This window comes from Hippoglossus stenolepis, chromosome 7, assembly GCF_022539355.2.
Source record: "Hippoglossus stenolepis isolate QCI-W04-F060 chromosome 7, HSTE1.2, whole genome shotgun sequence".
NCBI lineage: Eukaryota > Metazoa > Chordata > Actinopteri > Pleuronectiformes > Pleuronectidae > Hippoglossus > Hippoglossus stenolepis.
Window position 1 is genome coordinate 1,558,457 of NC_061489.1, and position 23,683 is coordinate 1,582,139.

Genomic DNA, 23,683 nt, shown 5'->3' on the forward strand with positions numbered 1-23,683 from the left:
AGTTTATCATTTTGTAACTTATTGTGCAGCTCCTCATGTCGCTTAAATCTTTGAAAGGAGAGATGAAACTCTTCATATCATCCTCGGCCAGGCAGTTTTATTTCTAAAGTACATACACAGGTAGATTCAAGGTACAGCACAGGGACATTTAAAAACACAGACAAAATTAAAAGAAATCAATTTCAAATCAGAGAGAAACTACTTCAAGCATAATAAAAGAAATTAAAAGAGGTAAAGGAAACAAAGAAATGTTGAATGAGTTAAATAATACAAATAAAATAGATTGAAGTGTAAAATAACATTATAATTGAATAAAATACAATGATATTAAGACATTGTAAAATTGTTTAGTTAAAGGCACTAGTGGATACAATTAAAATTCTGTTTGCAGACAAGATGTTTGGTGGCAATGTTTAATTTCACTCTTTCACTCATGCTTGGATTTCATTTAGAGGCATGACTTATGTCAAACCGAGTTACACCAGATACACTCACTTCAAAGAAAGAAATTAATGTATCTGTTTAGTTATATTTCACAACTGTCATTAAATAAAAGGCTTTTATTAAATATAAAATACTCCTGAGTGGCCGTTCGATTTATCTGTGATCTCTGAATCATCTACTCAGCCTTGCAAGGAAGGCTAATCGACCGCGGAGCTGCAGGATCGAACATCGGGACGCAGGGGTCTGTTTTTCAGCCACAATGGTTTTCAACCGGTTTTTACTGAGAGCTGCTCTCGACAGCAGAGGTGAGTTGATATAACAATCATGTCTGCATGGTTGTAGTTTTCCTCACAGTGTGTGTTTTATCTCACTGTTCACTCCGCCGCTGTCGTTGTTATTTCTAAGCCTGACCTTAGCTTAGCATTCCTGTAGCATTGCAGTCAAACAGGCCACTTTTCTCCTCAGAGTTGTGAATAACTCGTACCCATTGTGATTGTATATGGAAGAACAGTCCGGCCAATCACATGGGTCCCCAGTTTCACAGTGGTCCATTCATATCACGTCTTACTGATGTATTATGATGTTCCCCTTCATGGCTGTGTCATGTACTGACTACATATTAAACCTGGGTGATATGGTCAAAAACGATATCAAGATAAAAAAATATTCATATGAATCGATATTGATAATTATCACCACATATGTCACATAATCACATTATATTTATTTTAACTTTTAAGACTGATTTTTGCTCCTGAGTGAAGATTGTAGTTCGATCAATTATGTGTTACACGTCCTCACTGTGCTTGCACAATGCATAAGCATTATATTGATATGTCTATATTGAAGCTTTACTATTTTTCTATTGATGAAAACGTTATGGTGATAATTATTTATACGGTTTTATTGCCCATCACCATCCCATATATGTATATTTTCATTAGAGTCTGTGTGGTATTCATGCTGTTGTGGTGTTCTTTTTCAGTTGGATCCAGGTCCATGTTCACGAGCAGCAAGCCTGACACTGTCAACCCCAACTGGCTGCGAGTTGGACTTGCCTTTGGAAGTTCGGTTTTCCTTTGGGGCCTGGTAAATGATCACATAAATCCACCTATACACCCTATCTACTAATTCCAGGAGTCTCTGTTTGTCTGTATCTGGAACTATTTATCTTAATCACACTTGGCATGTGTATTTTTAATTTTTAAGTGCAGTAAGCAATTTTAGAGTGATTTGGACATGCGAAACGTTGAAGCGAACAGCACTTGAAAGCAGCGGCGGCTCGGACTCATCAACATTAGCGATGTTGTCGATCACTACAACAATGGGTGCGCATATGACAACGACAACTGATTCCGATTCTCCATTTCAGTCACTGAGTCCAGTTTCACTGAACTGTGAATAAACATGTGAACAGCCCTTTGTGCTGCAGCGGTGGTTTCAGGGTTCTGTGGATTGAATTCAGTCACTTTTACACTTTCTGAACCAAAGCTGCAACCAGCATTGCGACAGACCAAGCACAGCACTGTACTAGAAATATTAATTGTAGAGCTCAATGCATTATGTTTTCCAGGGTTTCTCTCAGTCTACTCTGTTCATACATCAAACATGCCATAATTTACCAGATACATGCCTAATAACTATACTTTTTTGTTAATAGCTTTTTTCCTGAATCATACTACATACAAGGCATGGTTTAGCACCCACTGTCTCTCAGAGCGTCTAGCATTATCTCACCCAGGAGAGGGCAGCAATGAACAGCAATCTTTAATCATTTGAAATGTGTCTTTTAAACTGTTGAAGGATACAGTACCTGATCAGAGAATACTGGGCCTCAAATTCAAAAGAATAGCTGTGACAATGTATCAGGTTCACCCAGATGCAGTAAAATAGGGTTATTTTACTAAAACTTATTTTAGTAAAACTTGCAATACATCCTCCTTTCATCATGATGATTGTTTTTAATGAATCTGTTTGAAAGAAGTTTAAATTAATTTTAAGGAGGAGGGTGCAGTTTGTGTAGCTGTTGAACTGCACTAGGTTATACTGAGATGTGTTCCTAATATATTGACCATCACATTCATATGACTCAAGGTTGACAAAATATTAATATCCTTTTTTATAATCATGGGAATTATTGAATAGTGTGCAGATAATCAGGGGGTTTCGTTTATCATGTTGTTCTGAGCTGCACTGATAGAATAAGAGTCAGATCATCGACACTGTCAGGAATTCTGTCACAATGAAACAATCTTTGAACTCAAATTAAGATATTATAGTTAGGATGTATTTATTTAGTGTGATAAACTTCCCCTCCGTTTGTTAGAGGCTCTGTTTAAAAACCAGAGTGGAGACATTAAAAGTCTTGAACATCAAAACCAATCAACTCATCATTAAATATCTGCTGCTTTTTAGATACTTTATGGAACCCAAAGGTAATACAGAAACTTAAAACACAGGGCAAGAAAAGCCCTTAAGAATTATGGAGGTAAAAAGTAATCTGATTGGACAGAAGCTGGGCTGTTGACAGTTTTCAGTCTGATCCTCTGATAATAAGCACTGGAGCAAGTTGGGTGTGGAGCACAAGTTACCATGGTAATGTAATCCTTTGACAAGTGAACCATAACCATGAATCCTGCTGCCTACTACAGGCCTCAAATGATCCTGAGAGAGTTTTGTAGCTGCAGCTCATTCTCTGGGGAATCTATGCTTTGACCAGAGGCAGCCATCCTTGCAACCACGTAATCCAAAATTTTGCAATGACGAAGCAAAGATGTAGTCGTTACATTGATGTGGACCCCAGCCAAGAACAGCTTGACCTAGAGACACAATCAACACTGCATTTGCCTGTGTCCTCAACAATTCACACATGAAGTTTGAATCAATCAGTGCTGTCAAAATAATCAGACAGAACAAGGGACAAAAAGACAGAGGCAGATTCCTCCATTTAGTCCTTTTGAAATCTGCAACCACACTGAAGACAAACACTCATTAATGTAGATCAGGAAGATGGTTAAGATTTGTGAATTATGATGGTAATAGGAATATAAATAATGATGTGTTATAACCAGATGGAACATTAAATTCCTTGTGGCATTGTCTTCTACCTGCAGCTCTTCAGGCAGCACAGCACAGACGTGCATGAGTACAAAGTTAGAAATGGACTGGAATAACCCAACATGCTGGTATGTGAGTGCCTTTTTATCTTGATCATAATACATTTTTACTGCATAAATAATACGTCATAAGTCATTTATCATTCTTTAATCTGATGCATATATTGCCAAATAGTATTCAAATTCTGTCTTCCAGTGTGAAAACACAGTCTTAGGTGTTTAAATGGATGAAGAAAAGAAACATGATACGTGATGTCGTTTTTTTCCTGTGCAGGGGCTCGTCGCGTCCTCTGGGATTCACCCGTTTCTCCACTTGTTTCTTTTTCCACTGCTCCTGATTCCAGTATTCTCTGTAAAATAAAGATATATTATGTCAAATATATTTGATAGGAGGCTTGATCATTGTGTTCACACAAACCCACAGTTGCTGGTATGTTACAAATGATATGTATTATAAATGTCTGAGATACGTATATTCCAAACATCTTTTCAAGTGTGGCTTAAATCAAATGTTATAGCTTGTGAAATATCCCATATCCTGCTGGAATATCACATATCACTTCTGGTAGTAATTAAACTGAACACAGCTTATTGGCAGTTTGGGTTATAATTGTACATATTGATGCTGCTGTACACGTTGCTGCTGATTATTTTCTGTTCATTTGCACACAGTATCCCCTCAATAAGGCCTACCTTTTAAATGTCTATATTTTGTGCATCAGTACGTTTACAAAGAATCTTGAAACCTTTCGGTCACCATTCTACCACAGGGACTACACTTTCAGAATACACAAACAAACATGTCAGCACCAAAGCCCAATTTACAGTGTTCAACTCAAAGAAGGTAACCCGATGCTTCAAACGTTTGGAACAACAAGGCTAACTCTGTTGTCATTGATGAACACTAACAATATTTTGGTTTTAAAAAATGCAGTTGGTGAAGTTGGACACATCTGTATATGTAAAGAAAGTATTTAATGAAGCTGAGGAAATTCTTATTGTCAGAATATAATATATCAGTATAGGCTCCAGTTAGATTACTGAAGATTAAGATATGTATTAAACTGCTCATAATTTATCTGGGTTTGTTGAGACAGTGTAGAAGACAATTCATAGATTTAAATAGACAGCTTCATCTTAGTTTTTGTCTTTTCAAGCTAAGACTATGCACATTTGTCTCAGGAAACAAATCACAGATTTTTCACATAAATAATGTAGCATTAAATGTGAGTGTATCTTGTATCTACTTCTTTCTACAGAAGCTGCTTTAATGTCACATCTGATGGAGGTAGCCAAACAAGCCACATGGCCACTTTATAGGCTCAATGCCACATTTGTAGTTTTTTCAACCCCACCCTGTCACTAAAGTTGCTCTCCTCTGAGAAACCAACCATTGCTAAAATTGCTACTGGTGCACACACAGGTGAATGTCATTGCAGGCAACCTATTTAAAACTCTGTCATATTGTGAAAGAGAGAGAGAGACACTAAAAGTCCTGGACTGACGTCAAATTGTCTATTTTGCTTAGGGTTCCTAAATTAATGAAATGACCCACATCTATTTCTGTGGCAGCCATAATAAAAGCTGTTTAATTCTCTATAAGGAAAGAAGCTTCAATGCTGCCTATTATATATCCTTAGGAATCGTGGAAATAGGAATAGGAAAAATGATACAATCCTTACTTAAAGGAAAGGTCAAACGGCCCTACCACAATTATATTCAGGCAGCAACATTTAAAGCGACACAACAATAGAGTTGCACCAGAACAGACCCACAGAACAGCTGTTTCAATCTCCTGATATGATCCAGAACTTAAGGAAATCCTCACATGATTGTCTGAGCTCCATATCTACTTTGAGTAATTTTAAAGAACCAGCATATTGAATTCGCAATTTGCAAAACCATCATAACATAATGCATTTATAAAAATATTGAAATTGTTTTGTTTGTTTTTATTTTCAACAACATTTTTAGTTTTTGTTTAGTTTTGTATTATATTTTCTTAGTAAGAGTGAATCTTAAGTGGACAGGTACTCTGATACCTTTTTTATGCAACAATTTGCTGTTATACGTGTTTTTTTAAATGCGACTAAAACTGCTTAACAAAGGGAATTAATACGTTACTTCCTGTCTCTGCCTGCTGCACCAGCCCTCACCTGAAGGATTTGTTGTGGTTTTGAACATGTCTGAGCAGAGAACCCCTCATTGCGTTGTGCATGTGTGAAAGGCAAACTCCAGACCAGGGGCAACCTGGGACAATAATTCAGCCCGGGAAATTGACTTCTTTCCAGGACACCCTTTTCAAACAAAGCACCAGACCTCTAATTTTTTAGGCTAACTCTATTTGTTGACGTAACGGTTACCAGACTAGTAAACACAAACACACACAGTAACTCACTGCCCTCATCTTTTCAATGACATTATTATTAACAAGTGCCATAGGAATCTCCTTCTCTGTTGCCACAACCAAAACAGTGAACATATGATATTTCAAGGGCTTTTACTTTGGAATTCTACATCAGAATGTCCTGATATTGTGAGAGTGAGACTGTCTTTGTGAAGGGAAATTAGTCTGTGGAAAAAGGTAGTTTCTAAATGACCTTTCTGTTATTTTGTTGCTTGAATTTAAGTTTTTGTCACTAAACCAGACCAAAAAGACCATCAGGCCACTGGGAAATGTCTCCCGATGTGCAGTGTGCCACTGGTCAGGACCCCATTCTCAGGAGATCTTCAGCAGGACATGTTTGAAAAGGGCTCATGTCTAAAATCAAATGTACTTTACCCTTGTCTCTTCCAGGGTGTTAACCACTCCTCATACATGCTGTGTTGCTGTCGCTCTGTGGCATTAACTACCCTCCATACCGCACGGCGGTAGTCTATATATACTGCAGCAGATGGGCCGGTGTGTCCGCCCTCCTCTTCCTCTGACGTGTCTGAACACACACACACACCGCAGCTCTTCATCCAGCCCGAGCTGAAGCTGCAGTTCTCTCCCCGGCTCTGAGCGTATTAGCGATGTTTTCCTGCAGAGCGGCCTGGCAGAGGTGCGGACCTTTAGCCCGCAGAGCAGCTTTCAGGCTGCAGCGGGATGGTGAGTTTCACCCGCGGCATCCGCACACACACACCACACACACACTCACACGGATGAATGTGTTTTTCCATTAGCTCTGTACTGGAGTGTAACGTGTTCTCGTAGCTCTTTGTCATCCGCCCCCTCCTGACTCTGACCCGGGGAATAGTACACTGTGTCCTCATGTCAAAGACGCATCCCTGAAACACACAATGACAATGGCTGCATTTTATTTTCCATCAAGATCATGTTTGATTTTTGGACAGTTTTGGTTTAAATGCGTTTGTGGGGCATTTGTCACTTAATGTTAAATATAGATGTACATGTTGTGTATATGTAGAGCGAACACAGTGAAATGCGTGTGTGTGTGTGTGTATAGCGTGTTGAGTGTTTCATGGTGACATAACAAACCCTTGTATATCCTCTGTGTAGCACTGGTTGTTTCCTCGCTTTATATAATGTGTGCTGCAGTTAAAACCCGTGTAAACTCCTCCACACTGAGCTGACAGGTAAAGGACATGTCAGTCTCTTCTTCGGGACATGGCTGTCTTCTACATGTCCTTGATGGGGCCCAGCAATGCATTGCGTGTGCACACGTGTGTGACCTTCGTTAGTCTGTGGGTCGCGTGGAGACATGGTTGCCGCTGTCAGTCACGTGGTGTTCGCCTGTGAGCACGCTCCAAAAGAGCCGAGGCACGAGCTCGTGGCTCCAAGGTTGTTGTGAGCGTGCGCCACCAGCCGGTGGGTGGTGGCCGCTGCTTTCGCTGCTGACTTAACAGCTATTTCCACTCATTGTTCCTGCTTCTGTCAATGACTAATATTAAAGGTCCACTCATTAGAGAATCTGTTGTCTGGAGCTTTCAGCTGAGGAAATGGTAAGTTGTCCTTGAGTCCTGCACCCAAAAGGTCACTACTGTGGTTGGCTAACACTTCAGAGTTCTCCCTCTGAATAGTCACATTTATGATGGGCCATGTGCTGATGATGATATCATATCTCCCCTTTCTCTGACTAATGGCCTGTCCCATTTGCTCTCCCTTGGCCCCTACCCCTTGATATGAAGTGTGGAGCCAAGAGGGAGAGAAAATGTACCCCTAGAATTGGGACACCACTCGCTACGTAATCAGCAGCCAACCAATGTTATTACAGTGACAAACAATATCAGCTAACAACCGTTATCAACCAACATTATAACAGTGACACAACTGACACCTGCAGGACAGATGGGGCAGATTGATCTATTGATCGATACACAGTCAGCATGTTTACATCGGCAATTTCAATGTAACGTTCGTTCTGTCCAAGGAAACTTTTGCCTTGCACTGAAAACGTGAGCAGGGAAGTTTTATTCAGACTTCACATCCCGGACACGGGAGTAACGAATGTTACGCGTTAATCTCTCAGACAGTTTTGACGGCATGAATAGCAATTTTCCTGAAATGCTTGTCCCAGAGATTCAATGATATTTTCACTGGCTTCTGGATTGAACTAAGATATTCAACTGATTTATTTCATGGTTATTTTTGCAAGATTTCGTACTTACATTTATCAGCAATTTTACCCGCAGCAGTCCACATGTTGTTTTGCTTCATCCGTTCGTAAAACATTCAGGAGTTTCCATCTACCCCCTTTGTTTCTAGGGGGGTCCAGAAAACTCTATGGTTAAAGGGCTAGATGGCCACTACCCCTACATCACATAGAGAAATGGGACAACACTACCCTTTCACAGCCACCTGCAAAACAAAGGGGTAGAGCCAAGTGGTAGGACTAAGGGGTGAATTGAGACGGGGCCATGTTGTGACTGCTGCTGCTTTTTCTTTCACATCCTGACAAAAAGCCCAAGCCTAAAAAAGATGGAATGCCCACATGCCCATTGTCTTGCTGCCAGACACTACGGGGCACCTCCTTAACAGATTACATCACAGTAAAATCCACTCCTATCCCATATAGACACCCACATACTGGACAGCAGACCCAGAGGTTGTATCCCTGCTCCTCTGCAGTGGTCCCACTTAACCAGAGGAGGGTATCATGGTCTAATCCTGTGACTTGTTGACCTGCATCCCCTCCACTGGTCCTGGCTGAGTGTTCTCCACCTTATCCTCTCAACTTGTGCCTTCAGCCCTGAGCCGATTAGCCAGTATAAATATCTGTGATGGAAATTGTGTCGGATGCCTGGACTCTGGATTTGTTCCTGACAATATGAGGAAGTTAATACCCTCAATACTCCACAGTAACTCTCCAGTGGCCTAAATTGTACACTTGTTAAACTACTAATTAGTTTTACAGGGTTTGCTGGAGGCATTGAGGACATTAAGTCAAAGTGCATTAATTTGAAGGTTATTAATTCATTTATGCTGTATGAGTTTTGGTGTGCATAACCCTGTATGTACACATTTTAAGTGATGATATAAGTAAAACTGAATTGACAGTCTTTCTCCAGTATTGTTTGGTTTACGCACGGCAGCGTTCAGTTTTCATCCTTGAGTTCACGTTACATTTTTCTCTGGTCCACCAGGTCTATAGTGTTTTATTCTGACAGCCAGGCTTGCAGACACTTTGTTGAAACCTGTCAATGTCATGAGTGTCGGCAGAAAACAAAACTTGCTTGCCTGCTTTTTTTGTTGCCAAACATTCCATCATAGAAGGAAATCATGTGCCAATCTAAATCATGGGTAGTACCTAGTCAAATTATACCGAATGTTATGTCTGCTCCAGAATGAGTTGACTGGAGTTGTCTTTCCTCCACTTTTTTCACCTGAAATGACAGTATTGGATTCACCAAACCTTTCTGCAGGGATTAAAGCTCATTCAATTAGGACAACAGGACAAACCCAACTGTACCCTTTGGTTTCAAGGGTGTGGAGCAGGGAGCATCACCCTGCGGGTTTCAAACAAGTGTTGACAGGCATATTTTTAGCAATCTAAATCAAATGCGTTAAATCCAATAAGAGTGAGAGGCATCATGGGCCAGTTGCATGCTCAGGGAGCTTTTAGACTGAGAGAGCTGATGGGCCTGTGCAGCACATTTTGTTTTGTTCAGGTAGTTGATGGTGGTACCGTCCTGAGGTTGTGAGACCAGGATAAGGGAACACATTACACCAGTTCCAAGTCTCTGCACTGTCCACTTGTCTGCTTCAGAGATTTTAACATCCATTCATTGGTTTATAAAACTCTCAGTAGTCTTGCTCCAACTCCTACCTCTTTATCCTTCTGTCTTTTATCCTGGGAACCACCTACAATCATCAGGTCTTCTATTATCCAAAGCTAACTCAAGACCTACCTTTTTTAGTATATCCTTAAATTAATTTTTTCTGGACACCTGACGTTTCAGTTTTTTTTTACTCACCTAAATAAAGTATTTTATATTTTTTCTTCATTCCACACACAATCTTCATCTATTTTTGCTGTTACATATTTTATGATTATAGTTTTTATTAGCTTATTTTTTCTATCCTACCTGTTGTTTTTTCATTGTAATTGTGTCATATATGATGGTGTCTTAGTTCATTTCTTTGGGTCCTTTAATTATAACTGAGACTTTGATACTTTTGCAATATGAAGTGAAAACACATGCTACATTCTAGATCTTTTGAGTCATCAAATAATCAGATTTGAGAAGGATGTAACATATGACCCTTTTTTTTTTTCTATACCCATTTCAGTTGTGCAGCGACGGCCTATGTCGTCACTTCCTGGCGGCTCCGGGGAGAACATACTATACACCGTACTGTGCGGTGGAGCCTTTGTCGCTTCTGTGTCATATGTAAGTAATATTGGATGATAACTAACATACACTTAATAAGGCCTTCAACAAAGCATTAACCTGATATTTTAGTCTCATTACTGAAAGGTTTCAGTCTTTATTTGGCCTTGGATGGTTTCAGACTTTTCCTCTGTCCACAGGCATACATGACTGTGACCAGCGACAAGGAGAGGTACAACGGTAATGTTGCAGAAATCCAAGCCAGGCCCAAGAAAGAGTGGGAACCTAAACCATGGCCACCGAAGAGTAAGTATCCTTCACCTGCTCCTTTACCATAAAACAGGTGGTTATCACCAGCAGATCCCTTAAGTGATCGTAAAGCATGAGCAAAGTAATCTGATACGTCTGTGCTCTCTTGTTGTTGTCATGTAGGTTTAATTCAGGGCACCCACTTTAACTTAAAAGTATCGTCATTTGACGCCAACAAATCCTTTGTGAAATGTTCTCTTCCCTTTATTGTTTTATGATCAAAACATTCAGGTTACACTTTTTTCTTCTTTTTTTAAAAAAGCAGATCAGTCACAACCTTCAATTAAAATTACAATTACTATTATTTCTATAAGTACATCTTCTAATATTCAACTTGGCTACTCAGTTGTGAATGTTTGCTGTTTTGGTTGATATGATAGGAAAGTGAATATCTTTGGACTGTTGGGTTAGTCAAAACAAGTAGATTGAACACATCAACCTGGGCTTAGGGAAACTGTGATGAGCATTTTCTTACATTGTATAGACCAAATGATTCAAATTATCAACAGATTAATCTCTAATTAAGTTGATTCTTAGCTGGAGTCTATTAGGAAGCATAGTTCAGTTACACGAAAAAGAAAACTGCTGCTGAATAAACTACGAAAGTTTATTTTTGAAAAAAGTGAAGTAAAAGAAACTAACTCATGGTTCACTTACTGTATTTGTGATCAGTGGCAAATACACCATCTCTATGATGAGGAAACAAGCACATGTGACTTTTATAAACCAACCTCCTCACTAACGCTGGTTTCCGCTGAACGTAAACATCCTCTGGTCCAGCAGCCACTCTGTCTGATCATATCAGTTGTTGTGATACGCGTTTATGATTTGTTATGGCTAGCTGGATCTTATCTGCTCCTTATTGTATTTAAGATAAATAGTTTATTTGATCCAGTTTAATAAGTCTGACTGAAGTAAATATAGAAATCACCACTGCAGCAGCACAGTCACTATTGCATGGAGGAGGATGAATCCACTGAAAGGGATCTGACTTCTACAGAGTCATGCCCACTGCTGTGATCAGAATGAACCAAGTATCTTTCACCGTATATTAAAAACAATCACATGTAGGACTGAGAATGGAAAAATCCCCACGTTCCACTGACGTACATTTTGTGACCTGTGACTTTATCTTAAATGAAAACAAATGTAGGGCTGAACAGTAAGCCCAAATTCAATTTAAAACAAAAATTGTATATTGCAAAGTAGTATATTGGGACATACCTTTATCTCTTTATTAAAAAAAGCTGAAGTTTGGGTATTTCAACTGGTTCCAACTTCTATATATAATCTTTTATTATCTGTAAGATAATGTACAGTATTATAGTTAGTATAGCCAGTCCACTGACCAAATACTAATAGGTTGTTTCTAATGAATAAAACCTTTCATCTGATCTCACACATTTAACTGATTCTCTAAATACAATGTAGTATGTGTAGTTATATGAAAATGTGTTTAAGCTGCCTGAAAAGAACCAACCTGTATATTCTTCCACATTAAACTGAACATTTCATGACTGCTTAAAGCTCATTGTGTGACTGAGTGGCTGTAACTCATTGAAACTGACACTGGTGTTTGTGTTTACTTGCAGGTAGGGATGATGAAGAGGGTAAGTTATGACATCACAGATATTTTCTTAATTCATCATCACTGCCTGATATCACTCACTGAAATGTTTGATGTGGTTTCAATGAACTGACAGCATGGGCCTGATTATTGGATTCTTAATTGAGTTTGAATGAGCACTATCACAAAGAAATAATCTCATGAATCAGTCATGGTTCCAAAATGACAGCCAACAGTGGGAAAGAAACTACACAAATGACTAAAAGTATATCAGCGAGGCCATGTGGATCACAGCTTCTGTGTTTTAATGTTTTTATTCCAAAAGAGCGGAGCAAGGTTAGTAAATCAAAATAAATTATCGAACAAAACCTCAACTGAGCTAGGAGCATATGAAAAAAATCAAAGCTTGTATCTTTCAAACATTTAAGGACAAAAGCAAAGATGTAACAGCCACTTGCACATTGCGCAAATGTTTATTTCTAAGTAATAAATTGGCAAGATGCTCTAAATAATTTTGGTGCGTCCCAATTCTGTTGGACCAGCTCAGTCTTTGATCTGATTAACTTTCCATAGTGAAATTCATCCTTGTCCTCTGGTCGTAGGTTTTATCTGCAGCAGTGTTTAGGAACTTGCATGTCTGAACACACTTTGAAATCCTCCTCCAGTGCTTGATTACACTTACACTGTTAACTTTGACAAACTTGTCATCCTTTGTGAACAGAGTCTCTACTGATTTGACTGTGCTGACCAAAAGGCTCGGTCCCTGAACCAATCCCCTCGTTTGACACCACTCAGTCCCTCGTCTCTCTCCCTCTCACTCTTTTCCTTATACCTCTTGTTTCAATTGGATTTGTCTCTACTAAGACTTTAAAGTTTTAGCCTTTTTCCAAACTTGGAATTTGAAGGCCCTGTGCTCCAGGTCAAACTGCTGACTTGTTACAATTACCTTATATCTAAAGGCCAGTTTGTGGTTTCTGCTTGCAGTCAGACAAATACAGATATTTCTGCTTATTATCCAATCAGACATGTTCCACAGATGTTACTACAAAGCTCCTGACATAGGCACATGGTGGAATTTACATCATGTGCATCTCTGTGGAGGTGGAAACTATGCATTTGGCCTCTAGACTTTTTCTCATAGAGCACTCACCATTGACATCAAGTGTATCTCTCCAGCAGCTTTTATCCATTTTTCACAAATTCATTTACACAGTCTCTGTGTTTGAATTTAGATTGACGGTGACATTGTGTAAATTGAACTTAAATTTCTTAAAGCTAAATTTCTTCTTCCCTTTCTCTAACTTTGTGTCTTTACTCTTTTCAGTGTAATGCTAAAGCTAAGGTCCTCTGTGGCCGCAAAGGATATTCATCATAGAACTGGAATCTTTGGATCAAAATCCCTCTCTCCTCCTTTCCTCTTCTCCTGTACTCCTAAGAATCAGTCTTCTACTCGGCCTAAAGCCTCTGGACAGTACTGTGAAGGATATTGGTTCTACACTCGTTTTACCTCATGCTGCTAAATGATATCTGAAGAAAATACGTGGACTGGACAGAAATATCCACAAACTACTTCTGTCAGATTTCGTTTTCAATGGACTATATTACTGTTAACTTCATGCAGATTTTCAATGTTAACCAAATCTTTCTTTCTGTGGGACATTGGTCAGTTGATCACTGCTAACACATTAGGATCCACTGCTGTGAGTGATAGTGCTTCACTAGTTTTAATCCAAAGTAAGCAAACTTTATTTATCTGGCGGTTGTGATATAAAATCATTTTGTTTTTATATTAGCAAATCTTTTACAGCAGCAGTACCTCTGACTGTGAACAAAAAAAATAAAATGACATTGAGATGGAGGATGAGGTTGCTGGCAGATATGCAGATAAAATGACTGCAAGCCACCTCCTTCTAACCATGATTCCTTGGCCCTTGTGGAGAGCTCAACATTGTACATCCGGAAGTAAAAATCGTTTTTTTTGGCGATGTCAAAAAGTACTACACTACCCACAATCCTTAGGTGTAATGGTGATGTCCCTGATTGGTGGATCATGCCATTTCCATTGGCAAAAATCATCTCGCCCTCAATCGGTTGGCTCAGCGTTGCATAAGGTTTACCACAGTGATCAGGATTTCTGTCAATCAAGAAAATGAATGGGAAACTTGCTTCCTGAAACAAGTGGGTGGTCACTGATGCGTTCAAGTGTGTCAGGGATGTTTACACAGTGTCAGGTGACCGCCACATGGATGGGCATCACTTTCCGATTCTTGGTCAATTTTCTTACTTTGGCAACTATGGTTGCAACAGTTTATTTAGACTTGTCGACAGCCTTTTTCTTCCCCATAGCCCTATGGGTATTGTTGCCTTGTCATACCGACTGATGGAAAAATAATTTAAACAAATGTCCGCAACGTAAACCTGTAGACACCATTGTTACTTTGTCCAGGAGACTCTTGAAGAGCACTGGAGTCAAATGGAAACTCACAGTGGAGAAAAAGACACCTAGGTCTAGCATCCCCTCCACATTGTAACTCAGCAGAGCTACAGTGTTTAAGTGTTTACATTCAGCCCATTTTTAATAAAATCTCACAAGCCAACATGGAGGTTATTATCACTCACAGCAGTCGACGCTCGGGTGTTTAGCAGCAGAGTCGAAGTGGATTCCTGAATGTGTCTCACAATACTTTTTTGTGTTGATGGTTAAATATGGAACAAATTGTGACGGGATCTGAGTTAAAGATTAAAATGCACAACCTATCAAGGCTGTTTCAGTGTCTGTTTGACTGTCAGACTCACTTTCACAGTTCCAGATAAATCATAGCTTGCTAATTGAATGGTAAGAACCAGATTCAACTTCACCCCCTCTGCCCTACACCTCAACCCCCCCACTCCTCTCCTTGCCCTCCCTCCTCCCCCACCCTCCCTTATGTCTGTTGTGCTTTTTCCTGTCTTTCAGTTTGCATGCGTGTTGTGTGGTGATTTTGTATTTTTAGATGAAGCATTCACTGACGTGGTGGTAAGGTTCGGGTGGCATGTAAAAAAGAGAGTTAATGACTGCTGGTAGTTAGGTTTCCATCCAACTGTCCTCCTGCTGCTCATATGGACAGTGTTTCATATTGACTCCAGTCTAACATGACAACTAAAGGATACCTCACCAGAGAATTGCATGCATTAATAAACCAGTGAATCCTACAGAGACATGGGACATCATTAGGTGGACGTGGACATGTAATGTAACAAAATGCATCCTGTTCTCTACTTTCTCAGGCTGTTCCTAAAATAATGAGTTTGGATAAGATTGAACACGTAGCTTCTTAAATGAATTCCCACATTATACAGTAGCCTGATGCCAGACAGAGGTGTGAATGTTACTATCAGGCTGTAGTTTTAAAAGGTATCAAACTGCCATTTTTCTAAATTCTTCCACTTGTAGCTTATAAGATTATTCAGTGTAATGATTATTTGTAGTATAACAACTTGGATGGAAATTCAGCTACTGATAATGTATTAATATTCTTTTCTTAAGCTGCTTTTGAATATAATCAAGACATCTTAAACATTTGAAAATATTGATGCTTTGCTTTATTTATCATTTAACTGCTTTACATGCATCTGTAGAATGCACACATTGGCTGCACCAGTGATAAATACTATGTAGGTTGGGTGGCTGCAGCGCTGTAGAGGGAACTTCAAGACTGTTGTCTGCTCACTATTGCAGATGATAGAATGTGTCTGGTCTGCTAATACTCTTGTGGTCATTGTGTTCCAGGTGGAGAGGAGGAAGAGGAGGCAGCAGAAGAGGCAGCAGAAGAAGATGCAGTGGCTGTGGCTGCCGGTGGAGAGGCCGAGGTCGGGGAAACAGAGGACGCTCCAGCTGCTGAGAGTGAGGCTGAAACCGTTGTGGAGGAAGTCGCAGAGGTAGTCGCTGAAGCTGCTGAAATGGTCGCTGAGGTGGCGGAGGGTGTTGCAGAGGCTGCGAAGGAGGTGGAGAGTGTCGCCGAAGAAATAGCCCAAGTAGCTGAAAGTATTGAGGAGGCCGCCCAAGCTGTCGCAGAACCCACCATCGCTGCAGAGGAGCCAGAAAGCAATGGTACGACTTCTTCATCTGAGGAGGAGGCAGCTGCCTCTTAAGTCTGACATAGTACAGATTCACGACAGGGAGAGACGCACACTACCAGATAAACACTTAACTCTAAACCACTAAGCAAAGAGCCCCTGACAGATCTTTTCCCTTTAACACTGAGAACAATAAAACTAGTTACTTGCAGTCACTGGCTTTAGAACCACTAGAGGTTAGCTGCTACTCCTCAGGTGCCTGGGATCACCTCTTATCCTATGTTCTCCTTAAAATGTATATTTTCTCATTTATTTATTGAAGTGGGTGTGAAGGGCAGCACTGTGTGCAAATCTTTTCTTCAGGGATCTCAAGATACCTTCCGATTTTTCTGGTGTGGCGCATAGATCACGGTGTATGATGTCTATATTTGTTCCACTTATTATTTGGCCTCGAGATCATCTTCTCAGCCGGGCCCGTGATTTACAGCTGCACACCACAGTAACACATTTCCAGTAAAACATTTCCAAAGTGGCAGTTAGATCTTTATGCAACGCTCATTTGCAGTTATGGGTGAAATAAATGTGATCACTACATCAAGCATATTGGCCCTGATTTTGCACTGGTAACTTAAAAACCTGCTTATTCTTCTGAGACTACCTTATTTCAGGTTACATCAAACGCAAGAACAATAACAAGCAGGAAATCCCCTCAAATGTGTCATCATCAGTATCATTTTGTTTCGGAGGTTTTATGATATTAGATGAAACGCTGTGTCTTTGATATAAACCTCTGTAATGCTGTACAACTCTGCCAGGTACCACAGAGCAGGTACACTTCTGTTTAGGGTTGTGCAGTTGTGTACATCAAACGGTAAAAGTAGATGGCTTTGTACAAACTCTGTAACCGCTACAGTGTTGCTGGTTGTTTTTTTTCGTAAGTGTAATGTGAGACTGTCGGAGAAATCATATGATCAGAGAAGCTGCTAAAAATCTCATCAGTTAAGAAAGTTATTGAAACAATATGTGATCATATTTTTATTTTGCTTATAACTGGATAAGGAGCACTGTGAAGAGTTAACGGTAATACATCGAGCCATACAATAAAGCTTTTCTCAAACTGGAAAGATATACTGCCGTCTTTAATTTGTCTAAACTTCTGGTCCCTTCTTTTCACCACAGCAGAAACAACAAAACACAAGAGAACAAGGCTCTGCTCATTGTCAGTATTTTAGTAGCTAAGTGAGAGCTGGTGATGATGATCATGGTCGGTCTTAATGTTTGCAACATGTTATTAGCTGTTTTGATTATGTAGCCAGGCCAAAGACTTGTTATTTACCGTTACTACTAACGTAGAGTAACACATGGAGTCATTGCGTAGCATACAATGGCAGAACAGTCAGAGGTGTGTGTTTGCGCCGTGTCAGAGTTGCAGGCAAGCGGCTGAGGTACGGTCTAAGGGTGTCCAAATCGATCAGTTTATTGGTGGAAAAAATGTTGTTGCACCAAAAAGTTTTACTCAATGGGTGTGTTTGGGGCTTTACATGCAATAAACAAATCAGTGGCACCTCCCATTCCCTTACGAAGAAAGATGAGCTATTTTAAGACCATGCAAAAAATGGAAAAATATATGTTTAGGAGAAGTGATGAGTTATTAGACATTTAGTCTTGACTTTTTTTTCTACAATAATACAAATGATTTGCTTTACCATCTTGCACCACATGTTGTTGTAATTAAATTATTAACTGAGGCTCTCCTTTGCATTTTCCTATCCCCACTTTCTGCATGTCACTTTCCTGCACAGTACTGACTCAGTGGGACCTCTGGTCATCAAGGTGACAGTCTGGGGTTACTGGCATTAACATTTTAAATCGGTTTTGCTGATATATTGGGTGATTTGTACTTTCTTACAGATGCTATGTATATAAGAACTGCTTTATAATTTTCCTGGAAATTTCAGTGCTGAAATGACAAAGATGGGAGTGTCATCATTGCATATTGTTTTCACCAGAGAGAACTTGGTGATTTGAAAAATATTAAATTATTATTTAACTGTCCAAATCATCCATACTGTATCCTAAACACATCTTCACGGTCAAATTCAAGACCTCTTTGTTTTAGTTAAACACATTGTTTTTACAAACTATAAGCTGTATTGGACACTTTAACACTTTCCTCAGATTTATTCATTTATTTAGTTTCAAATCAATGTATCCAAACACTACCTAACTTACCTATTATTAATACATGTGATGCTTTTGTCTGTTCACCATTTCTGTGGCAACCTTTTCATACATTAGTCTGCCAGTACTCTATCATATGGCACTGTTGGGGCCCTGCTAACTATCGCACCTTTCCTGGCAACACTTTTGTTTCTCATCAACTCTCTTCTGGGGGTTGACCTTGCACCTGCATGTGCTCACAATGTCCCAAAACACCTGCTCACACTGATATTAGGGTTTCACAAGTTGCCTTGGCCAAGTACCTCAAGTTTTGTGCGCTAAATGTGGGATGGCTGGATTTTTTTGTTGCAGTGCTGCCGGTAGCTGCCTCTATTGAAGAGTTACTGAAGACGACTGAAGTAAAGGACGAGTTGGTACCTGCAGAAGAAGCTCCTACACAAGTGGAAGTTATACCTGCAGAAGAAGCTCCTACACAAGTGGAAGTTATACCTGCAGAAGAAGCAGCTGCACCAGTGGAAGTTGCATCTGTGCTTGAAGAGGCCCCTGCACCAGTAGAAGTTGCACCGGCAGAAGAAGTGGCTGCACCAACAGAAGAGGCGCCTGCACCAGTTGAGGTCATAACTCTAGAAGAGACGCCTGCACCAGTTGTTGAGGAGGCTCCTGCACCAGTTGAGGTCATAACTCTAGAAGAGATGCCTGCACAAGTTGTTGTTGAGAGGCCCCTGCACCTGTGGAGGCTGCACCTGTTGTTGAAGAGGCCCAGGCACCAGTTGAGGTCATAACTCTAGAAGAGGCACCAGTTGTTGAAGAGGCCCAGGCACCAGTTGAGGTCATAACTCTAGAAGAGGCACCAGTTGTTGAGGAGGCCCCTGCACCTGTGGAGGCTGAACCAGTTGTAGAAATCTCTGCACCAGTAGATGAACCAGTAGAAGAGACCTTGGCACCACTTGTGGAGGCTCCTGCACCAGTGGTAGAAGAGGCTGGACCAGTAGAGGCTACACCAGTGGCGCAAGAGGCATCGGCTCCAGTAGAACCTGAAGTTTCCTCGGCTCTAGCTGAAGAACCAGTCACTACAGCTGTAGAAGTCGCTACAGCTGTAGAAGAGGTTGCAGTAGCCGTCACTGCAGAAGTAGCCAGTGCTGTGGTGGAGGAAGCAGCGGCAGCCCCTGTTGAGTCCCTGGCAGAAGAGCCTCAGAGAGAGTACATTGTTGTTGTTCTGGAAGGAACACCAAATGCAGAGAAGAGGCCTAGGGTGCTTGGAGTGGGGCCAATGAGTGGTAGAATCATCCCAGCGCCAGATGATGACGACGTCCCTGCTTCTGAGGTAACTTTGTCAGACTGATCACTTGGGCTCAATGAGAATGTTGATCAATACATGTTGTGCATTTAGAAAATATTCAGCTCCCTTCACTTTCTCACAATTTATGTAATGACTAAATAAAACAGAATTTTTTATATATATTTGCAAATGTATAAATAAGTGTTGTCATAACTATTCACTTGACATTTAGCAAAAATCTAATTTTAGTTTGTCATTATAGGGTATCAAGTGTAGATTGATGAGGTAAAAATCATGTTGGATTTTGGCATAGGGATACAACACAACAAAATGTGAAATTTAAAAGGATGTGATAACTTCCACAATGTACTCTAAGTAACCAAACATAATTTGTACATCGTCCAGCCTTACTTGTACAGTATAACAGAAAAGGTTCAAGTGACCAATTTTCACTATTGGGATACTTCAGTATTACTAAGATATACTTGCTGTAAAGAAATGTAATGAAATCCCCCCCACACCTACTCTAACGTGGATTTTTAAATTTTGTTACTCAGGGTAGGCGACGTCTTCTTAGGATGCAAATGCAGTAGTTCCAATGAAGGTACTGAGCCTTTGGCTATTTCTCCCATGGTAGAGAAGGCAGTGAACATGATACCTTAACATCCCTCCCCCTCACTTCCTCATTGCAGATTCATATATGCACTAGGGATGTAGAAAACTATCTTGGATGTGTTTATATAGACACTTTGTACAATCCTGTTGACACATGTTTTACTGTCCTCCATCACAGTAAACGGCTCCTGAAAGATTGAACGACTGTCTCGTACAGAAGATGAGGATGTGCCTTTCTCCAACATGATCCCGTCGTCCTTTTACCCTGAAACCCAAGGACCTGTGCAGTTTCACTGCAAAGACACACAATAGACAGTGTTTAGAGCAATACCTTCTTAATGGAACTGTCATCCAACTATATTAGCAGCGGTCCACATAGCCCATCACTGTGACACTCCACACTGACCTTTATGTCTTGACTCTATAGTCTCACGATGAGCCCAGTCAGTGGTATAGATGTCTGATTCATCATTCAGTAACCCTTCTTATTACTGTCTGTTTACAGATGTGGACGTAACTGAGCCATTCAGTCTCCCTTTATTCTCACTGTTACAGTTTACTGCCTCAAAAATCACTACAGTGGAAAACCCTAATACCCACCACTGCAATCTGTTCACCCAATCGCTGGCCAGCCACTGCAGTGTTACCTCTTCAAGTGAGTCACCAGCATTCTTTACATGACCCAACCTCAGGTCTTCCCTCTGCTTCTATTGGTGTGAAAATGAACAGCTGGAAACACTTGTTTTATCTTTCATGATGAAATGCAAAAATGTGCAGAGTAGCTGTGTTGTTACCTCAGTTTTCCTCAGTCTTTGAAATGACACTTCAGACCTCTTTTTTTCACTGCATAAAGTGAGTTTGTTCCTTCTTACTTGTAGATAATCTGATGACTATACAGTGAATGTGCAAATTTACATCAAGATTTAGCTCAGCAGCATGCTTCAGTAAGGAAAAGGCAGGAGAAAGTATAATGATCAAGCTGATGTGTAAGTTATTGCTTCTGTCCTTTCTGAGTGTTGTTGTTTTGCTCTGGCAGTCCGACCTGTTTGGATGTTATTTAAAGGCCTGCAGCAAGTGTGAACAGTTATGACCGATGTGCTAGTGTGACATGAAACGTGTGTTTGGGAAGTGTTGCAGTATGTCTGAAGGAAAGTCTCCGGTGTGAAATGCTTTGAAAGCTCTGTCCTTGTTCTCTTGTCTTTGATTTCCTATTTCACGTGCTCTCCCCTCTTATATTGAATTTCTGGTTTTCTTAGCTTTGCATATACAATGTTAAACTGATGTGAGAGGATTGAACATGATTGTTTGTGTATATTTAAAAAATGGAAATGAGTTTCAGAAAGTTCATCTGCTTCTGTCATTAATGTTCACAGGCAGGTTTCTGTAGTGAGCTGTGAGTAGAAGCCTTCGACTAGACGAAGGGCAACAACTGTCTGTGAGACATTACTGTTTTTCTTGTTTCACTAAATAAAAAGGGATTAAATATTTTGTCTGTTTCATTGTCATTTTTTCCAGGAACACTTGAGTCCACTTACTGTGATCATCTGTTGCTCTGACTCTGCTTGTAAAGGGGAAAAAAACTACACTTAAGAGAGTTGGATTCAGGGACATGGGCAGGGGGGGCACTGCCCCCAGCTGAAATCTGATTGGCCCTTGAAGTGCCCATGTCCTGTCAGTAGTCTTTAAAAAACAATCTAGTCACATACTAACAATAACTGACAATTTAAGAGTTATTTTCTTACTGAATAACTAATTGTACAAGATGTTGGCCCCTCTGTGTAAATTGTGGCTCCTGATTTGAAAGATCTTAGATCCACCACTGTTCTAACATAGAGGGGCTTAACTCTTGAGTTTGATGGGTAATGGGAGCCTAGTTAAATAAAGTATGTGAGGGGGTTGTTTCTGCTGAAATGGAATAAAAAATAGTATATTCTCTTTCTGCAGTCTCATTTTCTTCTGCCCCTTTAGGGTATGATGAATGAAAAGATGAAGTTGTGTTCGCAAAAAACAAAGCAGTGCTGCGCTCAAAACACTCTACTTCCTCTTACCCGACCAGCAGCAGCTCATGTTGGTTGATTTTAGCAAATTTACATTTGATATATGGTGAAAACTTCCAGAAAGCTTCTGTCTGATGGAAACTCACACAAACACTTAACTGTCAGTTTAAGTTAGTGGACATGTGGTTGTTTAACACGAGAGATGGATGAGTGTGGTACTCACACAGCGCACAGTGCCAGATACAGGTCCTTCTGTGGACCAATCTCCATTCAGCAACATTTAATTCCGATATCGGACTCTGATGAGAAGTTGTGGGTTTTTCAGACAGTCAAATCGGATCAAAGCCTCTGATTATACACACACTCCCAGTGAGTTAGCCAAGCTTAGTTTTTGAATATGTTTTATATAAGATGTTTTATGTAATGCTGTTTACTTAATCATGAACATTTAATATTACACAGAGGATTTTGTATATGGACCAAAACTGCCAAGATTAAAAATAAATGAAACAATGTTCTCTGATATCGATCAACCAACAGGCAAAAAGTTGATCATTGGGGGGGAAATGCAAAGAAAAATAATGAACACCATTCCACCATACTCCTAGTTACTGTAGCTTTCTCTCTGTCAACATCGTCAGTCCCATCTCTTGCTCTGGCAAACCAGTCATCGCTGACATGAAACACAGCATTCCTTGTGCACCAGCAAGAGAATGTTACCACAGACTAGACCTAAAACAAGCGAAATACAGAGATTTACCTGTCACTGATGGGCTTCATCAGCTTTAAATGGACCCCATGTAAAAGTCCTGCACTTCAGGTTTAACAGAGTTAAAAAAATGTGTTGACCAAAGTAAATAAAGTAACATAAAATAATTTTCCTGTAAAATTCGGCCCTAACTCAATGAAAATTGTTTAAGCAATGAAGAAACAAAGGCTTCATCCTGACATATTGATCAGATATGAATGTGTCCTTGCGTGTGTTTGCAGCTGTACTTAGCGCTGCTCACCTGTGATTGGATCACCCAGGACTTGTTAATACCAGGTATGAACAGGGTGCTTGTCTGGTTTAGGATAAAAATGTAAACTTCTGTTGGAAACAAAGATCAGTTGAGTTTAGTTTGTGCTGTTTAAACTGAACTGGAAAATACATTTGGGAATTGGCTTCTTTCCTGCAGTGGTGGAGTAAGTCTTTAGATACTTCACTTAAGTAGTTGCTCAAGAAGTTAATGCTGCAACATAACAACACTACATCTTCAGAAAAGGTCCTGCACTGAAAATGTTGCATGAGGTAAAGTACTCATGTGTTTGATAAATGTATTTAAGTATCATACATTGTCTCTTT

At 40.1% G+C, this 23,683-nt stretch overlaps 2 protein-coding genes and 1 long non-coding RNA gene across 13 annotated transcripts; 2 read left to right on the forward strand and 1 right to left on the reverse strand.

Moving 5' to 3' along the window:
- The first annotated feature begins 627 nt into the window (after positions 1-627).
- Positions 628-3,947, forward strand: ndufc1 (NADH:ubiquinone oxidoreductase subunit C1). Of its 2 annotated transcripts, none has more exons than XM_035161228.2 (4): positions 628-749; positions 1,430-1,533; positions 3,558-3,633; positions 3,835-3,947. In XM_035161228.2, the coding sequence occupies exons 1-3, from the start codon at positions 704-706 to the stop codon at positions 3,615-3,617; spliced, it is 210 nt and encodes a 69-aa protein (XP_035017119.1). In that variant the 5' UTR covers positions 628-703; the 3' UTR covers positions 3,618-3,633; positions 3,835-3,947. The 2 variants fall into 2 exon arrangements, with proteins under 2 accessions (XP_035017119.1, XP_035017118.1); XM_035161227.2 differs by having other exon boundaries at positions 3,558-3,629.
- Positions 3,694-8,401, reverse strand: LOC118112156. The gene is made up of 3 exons (XR_004697188.2): positions 8,172-8,401; positions 6,701-6,830; positions 3,694-3,910 (listed from the first exon to the last, which is right to left on the reverse strand). It is a non-coding gene; the product is annotated as an uncharacterized LOC118112156 (long non-coding RNA).
- On the forward strand, positions 6,458-21,829 carry mgarpa (mitochondria localized glutamic acid rich protein a). Of its 10 annotated transcripts, none has more exons than XM_047340518.1 (10): positions 6,459-6,651; positions 10,294-10,394; positions 10,535-10,640; positions 12,236-12,253; positions 15,980-16,300; positions 18,799-19,103; positions 19,166-19,222; positions 19,277-19,771; positions 20,284-20,330; positions 20,520-21,829. In XM_047340518.1, the coding sequence occupies exons 1-9, from the start codon at positions 6,576-6,578 to the stop codon at positions 20,317-20,319; spliced, it is 1,515 nt and encodes a 504-aa protein (XP_047196474.1). In that variant the 5' UTR covers positions 6,459-6,575; the 3' UTR covers positions 20,320-20,330; positions 20,520-21,829. The 10 variants fall into 10 exon arrangements, with proteins under 10 accessions (XP_047196467.1, XP_047196474.1, XP_047196473.1 ...); XM_047340517.1 differs by having other exon boundaries at positions 19,166-19,204; positions 19,259-19,771; XM_047340516.1 differs by having other exon boundaries at positions 19,166-19,186; positions 19,241-19,771.
- Positions 21,830-23,683: the final 1,854 nt, after the last annotated feature.